Source organism: Diorhabda sublineata, chromosome 3, assembly GCF_026230105.1.
Source record: "Diorhabda sublineata isolate icDioSubl1.1 chromosome 3, icDioSubl1.1, whole genome shotgun sequence".
In the NCBI taxonomy this organism is placed as follows: Eukaryota; Metazoa; Arthropoda; class Insecta; order Coleoptera; family Chrysomelidae; genus Diorhabda; species Diorhabda sublineata.
Window position 1 is genome coordinate 24045388 of NC_079476.1, and position 20748 is coordinate 24066135.

At 29.4% G+C, this 20748-nt stretch overlaps 2 protein-coding genes and 1 long non-coding RNA gene across 10 annotated transcripts in view; 2 read left to right on the top strand and 1 right to left on the bottom strand.

Annotated features, from left to right (window-relative positions):
* The first annotated feature begins 2294 nt into the window (after nucleotides 1–2294).
* Nucleotides 2295–6614, top strand: LOC130442130 (uncharacterized). Its single transcript, XR_008909669.1, has 2 exons — nucleotides 2295–2431; nucleotides 5857–6614. It is a non-coding gene; the product is annotated as an uncharacterized LOC130442130 (long non-coding RNA).
* Nucleotides 2425–19930, bottom strand: LOC130442127 (mitogen-activated protein kinase kinase kinase kinase 5). 8 transcript variants are annotated; one of them, XM_056776177.1, is made up of 21 exons: nucleotides 19468–19930; nucleotides 19353–19410; nucleotides 18288–18443; nucleotides 17988–18220; nucleotides 17368–17549; nucleotides 15723–15804; nucleotides 15374–15481; nucleotides 15172–15298; nucleotides 14923–15070; nucleotides 14619–14675; nucleotides 13249–13287; nucleotides 12966–13004; nucleotides 10564–10796; nucleotides 10332–10492; nucleotides 10071–10275; nucleotides 9600–9868; nucleotides 9338–9482; nucleotides 7276–7500; nucleotides 6935–7061; nucleotides 5964–6068; nucleotides 2425–4924 (listed from the first exon to the last, which is right to left on the bottom strand). In XM_056776177.1, the coding sequence occupies exons 1-20, from the start codon at nucleotides 19570–19572 to the stop codon at nucleotides 5969–5971; spliced, it is 2799 nt and encodes a 932-aa protein (XP_056632155.1). In that variant the 5' UTR covers nucleotides 19573–19930; the 3' UTR covers nucleotides 2425–4924; nucleotides 5964–5968. The 8 variants fall into 8 exon arrangements, with proteins under 8 accessions (XP_056632155.1, XP_056632160.1, XP_056632159.1 ...); XM_056776182.1 differs by lacking the exon at nucleotides 14619–14675; XM_056776181.1 differs by lacking the exon at nucleotides 13249–13287.
* LOC130442129 (uncharacterized) overlaps nucleotides 19841–20748 on the top strand; it is a 40938-nt gene continuing 40030 nt past the window's right edge. Inside the window, exon 1 of the mRNA XM_056776193.1 lies at nucleotides 19841–19981. The gene's annotated coding sequence lies outside the window, so the exon portion shown is untranslated. The remainder of the gene's footprint in view (nucleotides 19982–20748) is intronic.

Sequence of the window (20748 nt, forward strand, 5' to 3'; positions counted from 1 at the left end):
CCCACTACCCTGTCTATAGTCCAAGTCGATTGTAGCGGCCTTCCTCTTTCTTTGCTTTTTAGAATTTATTTCAAGCGTTTTAAATGCTAGGTATCTAGTTCGAGTAAACAACTGTCTTTTGTGACGAATTTTATTTACAGTTTGGAGAAATGGGGGTATAGTTAATATTAATGGATGTAAGAGGAACGGCGATGCATTGTGTATAGGTAATGAGGGACTGGTAGTCTTTCACGTATTTTTCTAGGTCTTCGGTGGTCCGAAGAAGAGTAAATTCGAGGTTAAGTGGTTTGTGTAAGAATACCAATCGCCTTTTTGAAACCACTAAAGGTGAAGATGCTTACTTGGGGTTTTATTGGATTGAAGAGTGATGTTTTCACCAGCAAAGAAACGTTGTTTGAGATACTTGTATCGCATTATATACAGTGCATTCGTCTTCGACACTACAGATCATTTGATTGACAATAGAAGAGCCTAAGTGAATCACAAGTGCCTAATTCCGGTTAATTCAAGATATGAGAAGAGAAACAAAAGTATTACCAAAATAGGTTTTCCAGAAATTGAAGTCACTCATGATAATGACTCTAGGAATGCTCAAGAGATGGATGCATTTATATCTTTCTTTCTGAACTGAAAGATGAAATATATTTTCAATTAATGACATTATTTTAATGAATATACGTGGGAAGTTTGTTTGAGATAAGTTCTTATGGAAAGTTTGTGAACTCTCTTGTGGTAAAAAATAAAGTACGAATGAACAATTGAAAATATTTTATTTTATGAAATGAACAGTTTACAATAAAAGTGACGTTAAAATCAATGAAAATATTACAGTTAACAAATCAAGGAAATATGTGGTGTAATTACATATAAATATTAATCTTGAATCGAAGGTATATCGCCCTTAAAATTATTTATTAATAAAAGTAGAATTTGGAAATTCTAAATTGAGGCTCAATAAATGAAAACAATAAATTTTATTTTAATAACAAAAAATATTTATCTGGCAATGAATGAATAGTAGGAAATAATATAAAAAACATTGTTTATAGAAGCACTTAGCACAGTATTATTAAAATATTTTGGAGTGATGTCAAAACTATTAAAAATAGAAATTTTGACTAGCACAGTATAGAAAGGTTAAAAAAAGATAATGTTGGAAGAACTTTAAGTCATATAATTAGAATACAAAACAGTTATTGTTCAAACGATGACACAAGTTGATGATTTGTATAAATATACAAACACGGATGTATAGAAGATGATTAAAGAATCAATATTTTTTTTGTATATACTAATTTTGGAAAAGGTAAAAAATTCATTATTCACTGTGTTATGATAAATGAGGCAATGAATGACCCTTTATGGTATAATTTATAGTGAAAATACTGAGCTCCTTTTGGTTTTCTTTCCTCAGGGTGATTTTTTGTACCAAAGTAATAAATTATAGTGAAAATACCGAGTTCCTTTTGGTTTTCTTCCCTTAGGATGATTTTTAGTCCCAAAGTGATAATGACACACATGTATCAAATGATTGAATCAAATTGAGATAGAAAACATACATCAAGCTCTTTTCAATACTGGAAAAACTCATTTTCTATACGAAGAATATTTTATTAAAAATTGTAGTTTATACACTAAAAAGATATAAATCATAAACGAACAAGTTTCAATATCGAAACATTATAATAAAATATAAGAAACCGACTATTTCTTAATAAAATTCAATTCAATTTATATTTTTTGTATCACCACCCCTTGTACACCAATCATAATACAAGGGTTGACACGACGCTCCTATCGGAAGAACTATATGCTTAACGGTCCTTTAATGTCCACTACGGTACTATGAACTATGACTACTTATATTTTTAGTTTTGGCAATACCTACATCTGTCACTGACATTCCCGGTATATATTTGTAGTTAATTGCGAGGTATAGTTTTTATTTAAAAATAGAATTGACTAATGAACACATTCGTGCAATTATTTTTCATACATTTCGACGTGGATTATTACAAGAATTTATCAAAAAACTTCATACATAACAGTGATAAAGCTTCAAATTACCGCATTGAAAAAACTAGTATAATAAATTGAAACACGGTCAATGTTCATAACAGGAGGAAATTTGTGAGGGCCGTTAAAAATCTAGCTTCAATAGGATATTATATGATCATTTGGAGGTGAAAATATTTGTCTATGTAGATTATCAGCACTGGTAGCTCACCTAACTCCAAAGCACAATACTAACAATCTGTGTAAGTCTTTCAAATTCAACAAAAGTTGTTCATGGGAGAAGTTATCGACATTAAAGTAAATAGTTGGTATTTGGTGTCACCAGTGTTGTGATAACAGTTGCGGTAAACCTATAGTCAAATAAAGGATCTTTGAACCAAGTAGAAGATTAAGTTGATGGGTCTCCACTGTACAGGTACTTAATTAAAGATTTTTATTGTTAAAAAATGCCGTTTTAGCGGAGCTCTGTTTTTTCTGAAATGAATCATCCTAAATTGATCTCCCATATCATTCACCAAAAAGTTTCTTCATTTTAATTCCTAGTTATTCTGGAAACGTGTGTAGATTTTGTGGGAAGTATGTGGAAATTTCAGTTTCCCGAGTTCTAGAAAGCCCAAATATAAACAAAAAATGTTTCGGACAAGAAATCTATAGGAGCAAAGATACTCTTCTTTGGAACCAGCACAGATTCATTAGAATCATGGAATTAAAAGGCGATTAAAAGATACCAAAAACAGTTTTCGGTGATATACAATCTCTAATACTAGCTGCTAAAAATTTATATTTATAATCGAGGATATACTTTCGTTTCAAGATTGTACTGCCATGTTCACAATTAAAAAAAGTCCATCAACCTATAATAAATTACTTTTTGGTATGTTTTACTATTTTTAGACTTTACAATATGTACAAGATAACGTGTTAATAATTACGCAATAAGATAATAAAACCACAGCCGAAAACGCTGTTAACTATACAGAAAAATACAGAAATCTAGCAGAGTATTATCTTTGTCATCGCTAAAATATAATGTCGATGATTTTCAAAACTGTTATTTCATCAAAAAATTCAGTTGGATAATATGTTAATTTTTCTGTTTCACTAGTACCACCAATCCACATTTTTAATGTCTAAATTTGATAACCTCATATAAAATGAAGTTATACACTATATCCCATTAAGTTGGAATTTTTGGAACCATTGATGATATTCACACATTGTTTTGGGCCCCAGCTACATCGTCTGGGATACGAAACATCGATTGATGGAAAGCTTGAAACACCATTCAATGTAATTATGAATTTTACTGCAGTGATAGTAAAAAATGTGGTCAGTATTATAGTTGACAATTTCCTTTTTCTAATTAGGAAGCTTTTTTAACATTGATTTTCCAGTTTTGAAAAACATGTACATTCAGCACTTAAATGACAAATTGTAAATTAGCAGTAGCTTTATTTGAAAACAGGGTAATCTATTTACAAAAAACTTAATATGTACAATACAGATTTCATATTCAAATAAATTTTTTATATATATGAGTATTTATGAGTTTAAAATAAATTGAAATAAAGAATTTCAAGCACATTTAAACAAAACATCCATTTCTTCGGTGTAGTTAATCATCAAATTAACAGAGTTTGTCACAAAATCAAATCATTTTTGAAAAATTCCACTGAGCAGAAAAGCTTCGCTGAAGGTAAGTAGGTTTAGCTCATATTTGGTCCCTTTCTTCAAAATTCAACGGTTTTCAATTTTGTTTTATGTGACTGGAATGCAATTCAATAACCAAATACTCAAGTTTTCAGTTAATAAATATAAAAAACAAGTCAAATCAAAACTATCAGTGTTATTGGTTTCTCTTGTCAACCAATAAGGTTATTGGTAATTTTTTCAAGGAATCCGGTATATTATTATAAATCAGCTCAACTACCTGATATTCCTCACATTAAACTTCTTTGCGATGACTCCTAAGAACTACAAGACTGTTCTTTTAAGATTACCCTGTTGCAAGCAGGAAATAAGCTCTTAAAACTAAAAAAATCCAATTCAAAATAGAAACAAATCAACAATGGATTTAGAAATAAAGTTTTTTTTAAATTATTCATTAGTTTATCATGAAAATAATTTCTTTTTTACTGAAAATCAATCTCATTAGTAGCTTTCTCAGATATGTATACATCTTTTAAACTATCTAAAAAAAATAATGGAAATTTATATTGAAAAAACTCAAAGAAGTAACTCGTGTTATGTAGAATATTAATTCTCTGTTCTCTAATTTGTAATCAATATTTTAGTTAGCCAAATAAAACGAAAGAGGAATGGACCATAAGGAGTAACACATAATATTGATAAACAAAAAGAGTTGTTATAGTTTGAAAACTCACTAAAAGGTATTTTATTGAGTCTGGATTGATGCGTAAACTTTTTTACAGATGGAAATGTTAAGTTGTACAGTAGGTGAAATGAATTTTCAGTAAAATGTTTTAATAAATGAAAAAACTCTCCTACAAAACTCCTAAATCTCTATGGTGAAAAATTACTCTTTATTTTTTAAATTTCCAATAGAATATATTTCAATTTCAATCACGAAAATATAATTATATAATTCAATTGTAGGTACTCTTTCTAAAATTATTAATGGTATTCAAAAATCTTCGAATACCACACATTTATTCTACTTTCTCTAACAAGAGAAGTAAAATTGAGGTATATATATGCTTAAGAGAGAAGATCCCTAGCAGATTAAACTCCTTCATCCGATTAATTATTTTTCTAATAAAACATCACGATTTCTGTATTCTTTTCCGACTTAACTAGTCACTAATCTAATAATAAGTTAAGTTTTTTTTTGATTAGTCTAAACTTGATAAGCGAAGCAGAAACCTCCTTTTATTACGGTGAGCTATATCTGAAACAATTAAATACATTTTAAAAATATAATCATAGTAGAAGAATTTTTAAATTTAAATCATGTGATCTAAGAAATAGTGTCATATAATACAGCTAAACAATTCACTCTATATTATGAATAGATAGCTTCAATTACACTGTAAATTTGAGGTTTATTGTACGGTTTCAACATCTACAGCTTGCCTTGAAGTTCCAGAGTAAACTCTTCAGTATCCGTGTTAAGATTTTCCTATAGATTTAGAACTGGAGTTTCATCTTCATCCCTGCAAAATTTGCACTTGTCAGGGTCTGCTAGATATAATTTTCTCTAATCTGGCAATAAGCTATAAAGAAGCCAGTGAGGTGTAGTTTATTTTTGCTTATGTAGATCTAGCAGTATCAAAGTTTGAAAGAAACCTTTTGGAGTGACACTTTTCTACAACGTAGCACAACTCTTGGCGAATAAAAAGCGTTTGTGCTCCTTTTAAGTCGAGGGTATTAGGCACTTCATTTGCGTGGATTCCTGTATGACCAGAAAGTAAAGAGACTCTGTTATTCTTGTCCAACTCCACAGTATACGAGTCCATTAATGGGGGTATTTTTGCATATTTTTAAAGCTTAGACCCTTAAGAATATGTCCTTGTGTTCTACACAACCAATTCCTTAAAAATTTGGTGGAAATCTATTATATATATATATATATATATATATATATATATATATATATATATATATATATATATATATATATATATATATATATATATGTCCCTCTATAGCGTCTCCTTTGATTTCAAAAAATTTCAATTTGGAGTATTTTTATAAAATTCGAAAAGGTCAAAAAAGGGGCAAAAAAAATTGATATTTCATGCCGACGCCATTTTTTTGCTACGGTCAATGGGATAGCGATATCTTTACAGATTAAGAATTTTTCAAATTTTTTTGTTCCAGATCACTGCAAGGGCTGGAATTATGTCAACCAGGGTGCACCGTTTTTTGTTGTAGCCCCCACTTTACAGGCTTGTAATTCTGTTTTTTTATATTCTGTTGATACTTACTTGTATTAATAACTGGCTTCGTGTCCTGCTAAGATGTACAAGTCGTGTCCTTCTTCATTTGTTAGTGTACCAGTTCTTAATAAATTGCTTTCCAACATTACAACCCTGCAATTTGAAAATATAATTAAAAACAATAACCATCACAATACTTTTGTGGGTCTAATGTATAGATTACATTAGGCCTTTCTATATATAAATTTTGTGATGATTTTTCTTGGTTTTAGATGTTCTTTCATTGATGTTTTGATATCCTTCAGTCTTTATTAAAATACTGTAATCAAAGTAGGTCAAGATTTTATCTATTTTTTATAAGAAATTTCAATTAAACGAAATCTAAATCAAGACATATCATCACATAATATTATTTTTTATTTCCTTTAACCAAATGACAATACTATCAATTTTTATTGATGGCCCGAATGATGCAGATGTAAATAAAAAATTTTAATCAGAAACCTCATTATCTGGGTTGATTCATCATTATAGTACAATGTAAGTTGATTAATATAATGCAACTTTTCCTATACCCCCATAAAAACTTTAATATAAACAATATTGGATTAATATCTTAACAAGTTTATGTACTAGATTTAATTATCCATTTTTGTATATTTTATATTGAAATATATATTTTTCACTTTTCATATTCGATATCCGTCTTATTAATAAATATTAACATGTTTTGTCAAAGTTATTATTATATTATTTATAGAATTATAATATAACTTTTAAAAAATGATAGTAAGCTCAATAATTTTAGTATAAACCTCGTATACCTAAAAAGAATTGAATTTTGAGACAAAAAAAGATAGTTTTGAATATGTAGCATTTGTTCGATATTAGTGTTTAAGGTTTATACTCCTAGATAGCGGTAGTTTGGTCAGAATAACGTTGTCGTGAACCATTTGGATATAGTTGATCTGTGGAGTGGTCCCAAGCCAAGAATAGCAAAATATAAAGGAGAAACTCACTTGTCTGATCCCAAAAGTTTATATGTTCTTGCAGTATCCGTAATTTCTTGAGTAATTTCTCCATTTTTCAATGATCTACCTTGCATACCATGTTTATGAAACGCTAACACGCTATCCGGAAGACATACTATAAAACAAAATGATAACTAAAAAACTTACAAAGTGACCGTATTAGTAACTATTTACATGACATTATTTAAGATAAGATTTTCAAGTTTTTTAGCACAAATAGTACAAAGAGATTTTCTAAATATTTGACTTATGACACTATTTGAAATGAATTTGAGGTGTAATTTATTCGAGAATCAATTAGATCCATGTCGAGTTATTGAGCTACTCACTTATACTTTCAATTTTAAATCCGAATCTTAATTCGGCGATTTGTTTTTTATTAACTTTCATCTTTCCTTGTACGTTCACTATCCTAATAACATTATCGTAACATACTAAAATCGAGTCTTTGTCTAATTGAGTGACATTCACTATTTCCAAATTTTCCCTTCGGGGAATTACCGTCGCTGTACCGTCCATGTCTTGAAGTTCGTCTGAATGGAACCAATTAGCACCTGAAAAACAATTTGTATAGTTAATATAGATTTAAATAAACAAACCTTGATAGTTCCAAATAAAAACAAATAATTCTAACTCAAAATTTTCAAAAAAAAACATTACGTCATCCATGCAAATCATTCACAATCAAAAACAAATGTAGTATAGTCAAAAATAGCTTGAAGTTTTTAATAAAAACTATACCGTACTTTTTTAAATTTCAATCATTTAATGAATTTAGCACTACTGAACACACTATTTACCACCACTACACCAAGCCACTGACTGGTCCTTCGACCGGATTTGATTCAGTAATCTACTGTAAGTTCAAAGAACCAGACAGTTTAGTGGTAGTAAAATAGTGTATTTAGTTTCAGTATTAAAATCACACTACAGTACACAATACATTTTAATTTAGTCTTTGGAACAAACTACATTTATTAAAAATCCACAAATTGCAAACAAAGTTTCAAAGCCTGAGCTCACCACATACATATATTTGCTACGAATGTCACATGCGATTTGGGTGTTGTCTTTATTGGAGGAAACCAAATATCTGGAAATCACAACTACTAAATGCTAAAAATTTCGAGCTCACTTCGGTTTTGGTGTGGAATTCTACAGGGTGCCCCAAATAAGACAAAATTTCCACATCATTAAGATTTTTTTTAATCGTTTAATCCAGTTTCAAAGGAAAAAATGACACAAACGGTGTTAGTTCAATGGGTTAAATTATTTTGTAGAAGTTGTATTTCTTCGAGTATCATATTTGGGACACCGATTTTTTGATAAAATTTCTATAAAAAGGTCTCAAGCAAAAACGGCAAACTTAAATTTCATAAAGAATAATAGAGATATGAAAACATTGTTTCAGAGACTTTTAATGATATCAATTCATACTTTAGCCGGACTATGATGTCTGTATGTATGTATGTATCAAATAAAATCCATTCTGATTAGTAACCAGAAGTACAAAAACCAAAAATAGAAGTCAACATAAGTGAATCCAAGTTAAAAATAATAAAAAAAACATCAAATCAGATAATTAATACAGAAATCATATAGGAAGAAGAAGAAGAAAGAGTATCAATGTAAGAATATTTTAAAAGTATGCTAAGAGAAGACAGGCAAATAGATATAGAGATAGATTACGAAGCATGAAGTAGTTCCAAATATAACATAAGCAGCAGAAAATTGGACAATAAAGAGGAAACTTGAGACAAAATAAATGACGAAGACATTCAAAAAGAAACAAAATAAGGATCAATAAAAGAAACAAAAGAAGGAACAGGAAAATAGTTGCAAAGATTGAAAACTAGATAACAAAGCAAGGAACTATTACCAACTATTTTATACTCCACAGGAAATTGGATAAATGAGAGTAAACAAAAATAAACGCAATAAAAACAGAGGGATGAAACTAAGTGGAATAAAATAAAGGATAGAGACAATAAAAAAAATTTACAAGAAAAAGCTGAAATGATATGGAATGAATAAAAACAGAAAAAACTTCTAAGAAATTGAGAAGACGGTTGAAGTAATAGGAAACTAGAACTTTCATCCGAATCGTAAAAGGTAAAAGGAGAAGAAGATAAGACTATTAGTTGAGATTATTTTTTTCTGAAAAACAAAAATCTACAAAAACAATTAATTCAAATACAAACTAGAAAATAAAACTTCTGTTATTAAATAGTAAGTTAACTGATCAGTGCAATCTATATTTAATTAATAATAATCAATAAGATAGATAATAATTTTTATATGCTACCATTGTAATATATTTTTTGATTATCCATTATTCTTTATCCAAACTAAGTTGCTCGATAAGATGCACAATATATTCAATAAACTTACCAGAATTCATATTTATCAAATCCAATTTGAATCTATTAGGTTGGTAAGCTTGTTTTATTGAAACACATACTATGGGATATTCTAATTCCGGAGTTATGATCATTTCGAATACGTGTAATGGATTGGGAAGAACGCATTCCACAAGCTGAAACGGCATATTTTTCGATTAAACTCAATACAAATTCGAAAGTTTGCAACATCAGACCAAAAATTAATTTAATTCTGTGACTTCTTTAGACATAAGTCTAGCGAGTATTCTCACCTTCAACAGCATGAATTTATTGAGCGGATCGTACCACTGCATTAAATAAATTCCACTGGTAGTAGCACCACATAAATATTTATAACCATTGTAAGGATTACGAGCGACGCAACATTTAAGGGTTCCTCTTGTATCAGGTACTCTAGTAGTAAGAGCAAATTTTCTAGGTACCAGTCGTTCTGGTATCCTATTCATATGTAAACTAAATCTGTGGGACTGTTTGTTTTGAAGTGCCAAAAGGTCGTGTCTATATAGCTGCGGTGTTTTTCCTATAACAATAGTATATAATGCATTTACATCAACATTAATGGCGTTTTACATAATACTACTTTTTTTAGTTTATAAATTTCGTAAAAATTCGAAAGTAAAACAAAATCGAGACATTTTTCATATTACAAAATTCTTCATACAACATATTGATAATAACTTGAAACATATACTTTTGTAATATATCAATAGTCAATTCTTCACCTGATAATGTCATGAGAACGTCTTTTATGACATACATCCAAACTGTCCTCCTATTATATAACTGATCGATACAAGTTTCGTGAAGTTCGTTTAAATTGAGGTTATATATACCCTCCTCGGCGCCAATAAGTATGTGCTGATCTCTAGTTTCAGGATGGATCCAAGATACCGTACAATGGATCCTTAATGGACATCCATTAAATACCTAAGAGCAAAATCAAATACTATCGATAGAATTGAAGTTAAATTTGAAAAGTTTACTTTAGAGAAACATGCCCCCATATGTACTTTCGGCGTTGGGGGGAGGCCATTACTAGGAGGTCTAGGAGGCGTATGCCGCCTTCGATGTTTTCTTGGAGGTACAGGAGGGCAGGTAACCAAATCATTAGCGCCACCTTCGTGGTTAGTATCTTCTTCGGTACCTACGAGATTTCAATAAAACAGGTTTAAAAAAATACTCTTAAATTTTTCTTGATTGAAATTTGTGTCTTACCATTAACCTCCCTATTACTATCCCTATTTGTCCTTCCTGTTCTACTGCTATCACTCAACGACCTTTGTCTTTGACCTGTCAAGTTCATGGACGTGACCAAACCGAAAATTTCGTCTACTGAGGAATGTCGTCTAGGTGAACCATTGAACGGTGGTTCTTTAGAATGATTAGAAGGTGAGGCATGAATATCGCATTTTACTGAGTTTTCGGGATCTTGTACTGGTAGAGTTGCTCTACGATAATAAAAATGTTTTAAAACAAGTATAAATTAAATACAGACAACATGATTAGTACATTTTTTATTTGTTTATAAACAAAAGGCTTTTTACCATCCCTTCTACTTAGTATACATGCTTCCCATGCTGTTTATTTAAAAAATAATTAAATCAAACATCAGTTAAACTAGAGGAAGTGCAAAATTTCAAGATGCAAAATTTAATTTAAACTTGACAATACTTTTTATTTGATTTTGTATACCACAAATAGCATTTTGATTAAAATTTTGAATTATATAACTAGATTGGTATTTTTTTCACGTTATCTAGACTTAAAATGTATTGCTTATTATTTTATAGAATATATTTGATTGATACACAAGGTAGTCCATATAGACACTAATAATAAGAGCACACTTTTTTAAAATTGAATATTTTGAAATTTCCAAACACTCAGAAACTTTCTCGAAAATAAACAAAAGGCGTTGATGTTGGTTTACATAAGGACTTTTTGAGGTTATGTTCTGAAATAGCCCTTGGTATTTCTTCTCGATGAAAATGCAAATTCCATAAATAAAAAATAGCTAAATGTCTTCAAAATTTTTCATAATGAAATTAACATATATTAACCAGTTAGTTATGAAGACCATAATAAAGCTAGAACATGTTAGATGTAGAGAAGAAGAACTTGATGAATAGAGGGAATATGCTAGAGTATATTTTGCTTAAAGAGAAATTTTATTCTTAACATTTTTTTATTTGATTTTACCTTGCTACTTCAAATGTATGTAAAGTTCAATATATTTCTAAGAAAAGGGACTCAAAAAGGAAATGACTGAATAATTTAATACAAATATTTTAAAAATCGATTTGCCTCAATTTAAAACACAAAGAAAAGCCTCATAAACACTCTCGAAAATAAGCAAAAGGCGTTGATGTTAGTTTAGCACTTTTTGAGGTTATGTTCTGAAATATTTCAATTATAATTTTCTTTTTATTAGATTTTACCTTGCTACTTTATATCGAATTCACTATATTTTCAATAAAAGGCACATAAAAATGAAATTACTTAATAAGTTCAGGTACATATTTTAAAAATTAATTTGCACAAATTTAAAAGCACTTTGGGATTCATAATACGTTGGAAAACTATAAACAAATATGATCCTCTCTCGCATCATCAATTTATCCTAATTAAGCAAACTATCATTATTTAGCCTTGTTTCCTAATCACTGTTAACGTCGTTCTTCTTAAACAACACTCTTATAAAATTACCAATTGAAAATTTCTAAAGGATTTTTCAAAGTTTACACCAAAGCCCGCACTACATAATTAAATAAGCTTTAATTGAAAATCGAAAATATCTACAGGTGTAATAAAAATCGAGGTCACATGAAATGTTTTTAAGTCAACGACTAATCGCATGTGGCCTCAGTTAAATTTTAAATTGATGTAAAATGGCATCACCAATCATGTGTAATAAACAAACTGAATCTTGAGATATTTTAAAAACAGGAATGCGTACAGTAACTTTACTGGTTATTTTGCCACTTTACAGTAACCTTGTTCAATATGTTTACATCACTATATTGTATATTATACGAGGTTCTCAACTAAAGTGTTTTTTTTAAAACAAACTATATCAGATATTGATTAGTTTTATTTATAAAATATGAAAGCATAACTCAAACATTTTATTTCTGAAGGTGGTCGTACTATCTGCAGCATATCGATCATGCTCAAATATGAAGTGTGGTAAAATAATTACCAAATGAATTTTTACATTGGCAAGAATGTAGTAATGAAGACTGTTTACACTGAAACGTGGAAATAAGTCAGTTAAATTCGAGGCAAGATTGGATCTTCCTTCGACACATAAACATATGAAAATGTGCAGAAAATGGGTAAATTTCAAACAAGCGATTAGGGTACTAGAACTTTTACTAAAACAAGACAATGAGATTTTGCACGAAATTCCGAAAATCTCAATCAACAATAGCGCCTCTAGAGCCAAATTCAAATACAGTAGACCTCAATAGATTTAAATAAGGCTTTCTTTAATGATAATCTTTTTGAGTTTATTCCGAACAATGTTCATACCCCTAATTGTAACAAGCTCAATTTTAACAAAACATAATTTTCATCTAACTAAACTACCTACACCAAAAAAATATCGATTAACTTACAGCTGTTCATAGTCGGACTGGTGATAATTGTAGGCTCCCCTAAAATAATCAAACAACATTTATATCCACCAGTTAACAAGAAAAAGAATTTCAGACGTTATTCATATAAAAAAAAGTAATACCAACCCAAACCCAATAAAGTTAAAAACACAAAAGTCAAAATAAAAAAAAACCAAAGCGGTGTTAAAGCGTTAAAAGAATATATGCGGCAAACGAAATATCAAATTCAGGCAATTAATGAGTTGTGTTATGTAGCTGATGAAAATTTTTGTAAAAAAATTACCTCAACATTAATTCTTCGTCAATGTACTGCAATAGACTCCTAAATAACAATATCACAAATTAAAACATTAACTAGAGTCTGAAGATGTCTTGCATTAGATGAAAATACAGACTGTTAATATTAGTGGGAAAAAATGTCAAACTCTATATGTAGTTAGGATCTAATGAGTCATTCAAATTAATATTGTTCTTGCATTAAAAAATCAATTATCTAATCTGTAAAATAAATTATTTCTTTACAATAAGAATTGTTTTCTGTGAATACCATCTGGAAATCTGACAAAGCAGTATTGGCTATCTTAAATATAATGTTAATTTTGAACAGTGTTTATGACATTTAACCATTTCTAATGATCTTCATCTATAATCATTCTGAGTAGACATGTATATTTTTATATTACAAAATTCAAATACATTCAAGATAATTATACTACAATGTCAGATTTGTTCAAATTAATACGTTTTATTTCCTATTTTGGAATATAATTAATATTGATTTAAATTTACAAACATTATTTTTTTATTTGATCTTTTCGGAGATGTTTTTATGTCACAGAGTACTTATTATATAGAGCTAAGGCCAATAAAACATTGCAAATTAAAATAAAAATCAAACATCCCACTGCAAAAAAATCAACACTAATTTCAGCTCTAGTATATACTAAGAAAAAAATTTTACAAGTGATCTAATTGTTAATTATATCTCTGCACTCAATAAATCCGAAATCTAACAACTATTTTCTAAAAACTCGATTTAATTATTAATATAGCCATCCCCAAAAATGATACATGTACTAGAAAGCTTCAATAACTTTTCTATCAAATGATTTGTCTTTACTTCCATAATATGATTCAACTTCGACAATAATTTCTTCATTGGATTATATTATTATTATAATTAGTCTTAATAAAACAAAACATATTTTGTTGTTTTGCATTCCAGGTTGTTTTCACTTCATTTTTATGATTGATCATGCTAATAATGCTGTGCAATTTTCTCTCTTGTTGGTGTTTTATTTTTCAAGATAGTCACTTCGCCAACTACTATTCATTTTGCTGCTCTGCTTTGATTCAGGGGCACAGTAACGAATCCATGATTCAGTCATTATCACATATAGTAGTAAAAAATCCTGCCCAAACAGTTCCAAATGTATCCCCTTATAACCATGATAAATCAACATCTGATTTTGACTGAAAAATTTGATATGATAATGTTGGGACTCTAAGCTGGGACTTATTGAGTGATACAGTAGATTATGGATGTTAAATCTAAATCAATCTGATTTTTTTTCAATTTGTTGATTATCATTTGCAGTCTAAATTAAGTGCAGTATCAACTAAAATACACATCACACTCAAATCAAGGCTGACCTCAATGACATTTTCAAAAGCTGCGATCCTGTCATGGCTTTTCTCTCTTGACTAAAACTGACATCATAAATGAGATGTTAAACGAAAACCAAAAATTTGTAATCTTTCATATTTTCGAAATAAAATAAAATGTAATACAAATAAAAGTTGCTAAAAGGAAGAGAAAAGGTCAGTTAATAATTGAAAAATTACAATTTTTGGTTAATTTCGACAAAAATTAAATGTAACTATTAAAAAGCCTAATGACATTTATTGCAAATTAAGATAAAAACGATAAAAAAAGGGATTGTTAAATAACACTTACTTTTCCCTATTGAGCGAGTCGAATGCATTTCCGATACCGCATTTTTGATTCTGATGCTCTACACAGTTGTGTACACTAGTCACATTGTTCATGAGATCCATCAAGTCCCACTGAGGTTGTTTCTCTTCGACTATCACAGTAGGAATATCTTAAATCAGTCAAAATTGGTCAGTAGTGTCAATAAAGTAAAGTAATTTCTTGTTTGTGTATGTTTATGTTTCTAAATCGTCTTGATTTTAGTTCTCTTACCTGATCTCTGTAAGGTATTGTTAGCCTCATCTATACGATCCATATCAGAATTGGAAAGCACGGCATTTTGAGGTTTTGGTCTGGAGGTCAGTCGTGACGCAATCCTTTGTGGAACGTTCTGTACAGCCTGAAACGAAGCATACCATTATTTCACCGAATAACTTAAAGCTTGTTGAAATATCAAATATCATAATTGTCTTACCCCATCTTCGTCTGGCTCAAGATCAGTAAACATATGTGAAGGATTGTTAGCTTTTTGTAGTAACTCTAAGGCCAGTCTTCGGTGCATGTCACCTTGGAAGAATGCATGCTACAAATAATAACTGCAGTTAAAAACCCACGAACCTTTTATAACGGTGACTAAAACCTCAGTTTTTGGTTTAGAAAGTAACAATTAGAACAAATTGGATCTTGAAGTTTGGCTGTTAAAATTTATTATTAAGTGGTGTAAAAACATTTTAACCAAAATAATTATGCATTAGAGTTCCTACATTATTTGACATAACATTTCAGTAACATCATTCTACACCAACGCTCAATTTATATCTCACCTGTAATAATTTTTCTGCAGTTGGTCTTTTCTTTGGATTTTTGGTTAATGCTACTTTTACAAAACTTTGAAAAGTAGCGCTCCTAGAACAAAATAAGCACTAATTAAAATTACAAACCTTTCCAAAAGTTGCAAACATAGTCAAGTGCCCTCAAAACATAGTATGATATTTTTATTGACAAGAAAGACAGTGATTTATGTGTGTGATTAATTAAATATTATTAATAATTGTCTATCAGTATTAAACATTGTTCTAATTCACAGTAAAAGCCTTTTCAGACCAATTAATGGAATAGGAAAGAAATCCTTTTGATTGTTTCAGACCTGGGGTTTTATTCCACTTCAGATGGTATTTCACCGGAAGTGTCTAGTAAGCATACCAGTAACTCTCCTTAGCTCATCTTTGTTTGATGAAAGGGCCTTTTCAGACCAGTTGGTGAAATAGGAAGAAATCTTTTCGATTGTTTCAGACCTGGGGTCTTATTCCATGTTTCTGATTTCTTCATACATTTCATTTTAATAAACATATCAGCTAAATACAATAAATAAAATGTTCTATGAAGAATATTACAGACTTCAGTTTGAGAAATGCTGATCTAGATATTAATCAGATCATTTAAATTGATTATTATTGTCGTTAGACATGTATAAGTGTACTTTGAAATTGAGTAAAGTATGTCAGCCTACACAACATAAGTGTGTACAATATTTGTAGGTGTTGTGATAAAATGCATTTTTGATTAATTCCCTTAACTGGCTAATAATAGAAGGTTCATTCAAAAACAAATATATTTTTTTCAAGTGGATTTCCTCTTTAATCAACGTTTTGTACGTTTAAATCGGAATTATCGACAAATACATCGCATTAATTATAATTAGCAGCAATAATTGAATAAAAAATTTGTATTATATTAAATTTTATATACCTAACATACAGAATATCAATTCAATTAGTTAGATATGTAAGGGTATGGGAACAAAAAATGCGCATAAATTGTTTTAATTTAATTATTTGCCCTTAATTTATAGTCCGGTCAAATTAGACTAAAAAATAAGAGTGAAGTGACATAAATTCCCCCCAAGCTGAAAATCCGTAAAAAATACCTCAGACAAACATTGTAGATCATAAAATTATCTACAAAAAAAGGAATCAATACTTTTATTCGTATGAGCCACCTTTTCTGAAATATAATGATTCAAAAAGTTGTAAAAGTTGTAATTGTCATAATATGCATGAGTACGCCACATATATACATATCTAGAGTTGTAATATATGTTAAAATAGTTTTCTGTCAGTCATTGTAACTTACACTTATACAAAATAAAACCTTGAGACAACATCTGTCTACTACTACTGAAAATATATTGGTAAAACAAGCTGATGTATTGATTATTGAAACAGCAATAGAGCAACTATTTGCAGATTTGCTTTTTTATGCCCCTGTTTAGTTGCCATTTGAAAAAAGGACAAATCTTCAACTGGTCTCTGTATGTTACCTATTTAATAAATACCTTAGATTATTCATATTTTACAATCAACAACTTCTGAATCAAATTTAGTTTTTAACAACATTATCAGCGGATAGATCTTCTAGGAAATTTTCAGATATTTAATAAATTTCACTGTTATACATTATTTCACTCACCATTTTTCTTTGTCTTTCAATGTAGGTGGTTTGAATCCACTTTTCGACATTAAAAATAATGCTCTCATTGGATGTAGATCAAACATTGGAGGTTGTAATTCTGCTAATTCTATCGCTGTAATACCAATCGCCCAGATATCACAAAGCTGATTGTAGCCCCCTTTACGTTCAACAGCTGCAACCTGCATTGAATCAAAATTAAATTGAATTGAAAAATAATTTTAAAAATGGCTAAAATTGAATAAAATTTAGACCACAAAATTAATCTGTATGTACATTGTTATGTATATTTCCCATTATTAGTGAATGCCATAAACTAGTGTTTGAAGTATTACAATTTCAGCAGGTATCCTCCTCCCAGTTTCTCTAAAGTATCTGAAGACTTGGTTATTGAAACACTGTCAGTCAGGTTAATTGTGAGTGTGTGTTGGTTTAGTGGTAGTATAAACAGTGTGATCAGTATCCTCCTAAAGATGTTTAATTAAAATATTTCTACAGGTGACCTATCCTTTTCAAGTACAGCAACTGATGGTTGAATAAGAGTCTGTTTAGAATACGTACCCAAAACCAAAGTCACTGAAAAGACCTATAACAATTTACAATACAAATCATAATGTTACCTCTGGTGCCATCCAATAGGGTGTTCCAATAAATGATTTCCTTTTATTTATTGTAGCTGTAATTTGAGCAGAAACGCCGAAATCTGCCAGTTTTACATCCCCACATTCAGTCAATAGAATATTTGCTCCTTTAATATCTCGATGCATTTTACCCTTGTTGTGAAGATATTGTAAACCTAACAGTGTTTCTCGGCACATATAAGCTATTTGATTTTCAGCTAATGGACCCGTAACTGAAACAAATTGTTATTTTACACAGTATACCATTTTTTAATACATTTATTTTGAAATTCTTCTTACTATGGTATATATCTTGGAGGGATCCACCTCCGCAGTATTCCATACAAATCCATAATTTGTCCCTACGTAAATAACTACCATAATATGCTATAATGTTGGGATGTAAACAGTCTCTCATCATAAGAATCTCTTGCTGTATAATTCCAAAATCATCACCTATTGGGCATAAGCAATATAAACATTTATAACAATTCAATACCTTAATAAACATGTATTTAAACTTGAATATTATTTTTTTTCTTCAAGATATTGTAAATATTTTTATTATTGTAAAATTCACAAACAAATATCAATATCAAATGATTATATTAAATACTTCCAATAGTTTTCTCCAATGTAATAACACATTTAGAAGAATAAAAAATTGGAAGATAATATCTTCATACATTTTTCAAAGAGAAGATCAAGTTAAGAAAATAAGAGGCAAATAATTTTAAAATTGCCAAGGTCATAGCTTGATTAGTGACAAAATCCTTTATAAGGTAAGGCTATGAAAAAATATTGAATTTTTCAATATAGTATTAGGATATTATCCAGGTTATTGGAAATTGATCTATTAAACTTAAAAAAAAACGTGAGTTTGTGACCTACTCCATGTAACTCTATTTAATCAGATTATAATTCAAATAACATACTGCTATACTTAATTTGGATCTAACTTAAATAAAGATTTAGACAAATGAAGATTAAGCCCTTTTCTCTCGTAGCCCTTTGGAAAAAAGGATTACAAAATTGTCAATAAAAATATGAAGAAAACCACATTTCTGTTACGATAAAATCAACTTGCCGCGAGAATTTAAATTATTTTATAGTAAGTACTGACAAACTGTAATAAATCAATTATAACTATTATTTTACAATAATAAATGGTGAATTTTAATCAAGTATTTACTAATATTGAAGTGTTACAATATATAACTAAGGTATAATGGAAGTTATTAGAAAAAATAAAAATATATACTCGAAAATATATGGGTGTTCCAATACTACTTCGTAGTAGTAGAATTGTTTTTGTAGAATTTAAAACTACTCTGCCCTATAATTATTATAGAAAGCGAAAGTTACCTGGTTCTAGTTTTATCACTTTTATTGCAGCAAAATCGTTAGTAGACAGTCTTTTTGCCTGGAAAAATGAATCAGAAAGAAAAATAATCGGAAAGATAAAATTTGAATGAAATACCTTATAGACATCCCCATAAGTTCCACTTCCTATTCGCTGAATTAATTCGTAATCGTCTTGTGGGTTTCTTCGGGAGATATCCGAGCTCAATACTCCTTGAGCCATTTTTATTTATTTTTACTTGATTACATTGTATGTACTGTTAATATTAAAATTGATGAAATTAAATGTTTACGTGAATTTGACTTTGACAGCAAATGCACTGCAGGCAGACATATTGGAACCAGTGCTACTAACAGGTAGCAAAAAATCGAAAAGTTACCATCATCTCAGCATGCAAAATTTCCCGTCGGTAAAGTGGTGTGACGTGAAATGTATGCATCTTAAGGTAAATTGTAATAAAAATAATCAGATATAGTTCAAATTACCTCAATAAGAGGTGATTTTTATTTATTACTTCATATTCCGGCAAGGAGGTAATAGATAAGGGAACTGTTTTTGATTACTTCAGTTGGTAAAAGACGAGGATTAATCACAGTAGCATACATAGCCGTAGGGACGAAAAGGGAAACAGGTAAGTAAACTTTTATAATTTCGAAAGATTAGTTGCTTCCTAAAATTAAAAATTTGCATCTGAATATTTAGTATTAATAGATTTTTTGTCTCAATGTTAAGAATGTGATTTGAAATTAGCAAGATAAAATTTAATTAAATAATACCGGTTCTATATTCCATATTATTAGACGACATTGTGTATGATATTAATTTTCATGTAAAAACTAGGTAATATTTGAATATGTGAAAACCAGTATCTTATTTTAACACAGCTGCAAACAAATCTAGAATTACGAGTATACATAATAATTACGTATTCAAAGTTGTCTATGTATAAGTACTGTTGAATTAACATTTTCAAACAGTTATTTTCATATTTCAATCGATAATAATGTATATAGATGATATGTGAGTTTTCTTAGGCTCACGGGAGCCCCGAAAATTACGAATTTGATCTTTTATTTTAAAAGCAATACTGGATCCATAGCAAAATTTTCATTTTTTCCAAAAATTGCTTACAAATAAGACGTTTAAAAATGTTCGAGCTAATTTTGATTTCCTTAAATAGGCCCCTGGTCGATTTTTAGCCCCACTACTTCTTGATCGACGTTAAGATTACTATGCTTTTATATGAATGCGTAATTCATCCCAACTTATCAATTATCTGGGTGTCTTTTTATTGATTAAAAGTGATTTTTTCATGTGAATGTTGTTGCATAACATTCAATATAGAATGTTTTTCATCTATCGACTGGAATAATCTTACAAATTCTCGTTTTCTCTTGC

Excerpts from the sequence above, each read along its gene's own strand:
- LOC130442127 (XM_056776177.1), bottom strand. The coding sequence starts at position 19,572 with ATGGCTCAAGGAGTATTGAGCTCGGATATCTCCCGAAGAAACCCACAA. Across the intron at positions 13,005-13,248 it reads GACGAAGAATTAATGTTGAG|GGGAGCCTACAATTATCACC; the intron begins GTAATTTTTTTA and ends TGATTATTTTAG. Across the intron at positions 10,276-10,331 it reads TGGGGGCATGTTTCTCTAAA|GTATTTAATGGATGTCCATT; the intron begins GTAAACTTTTCA and ends TTTTGCTCTTAG.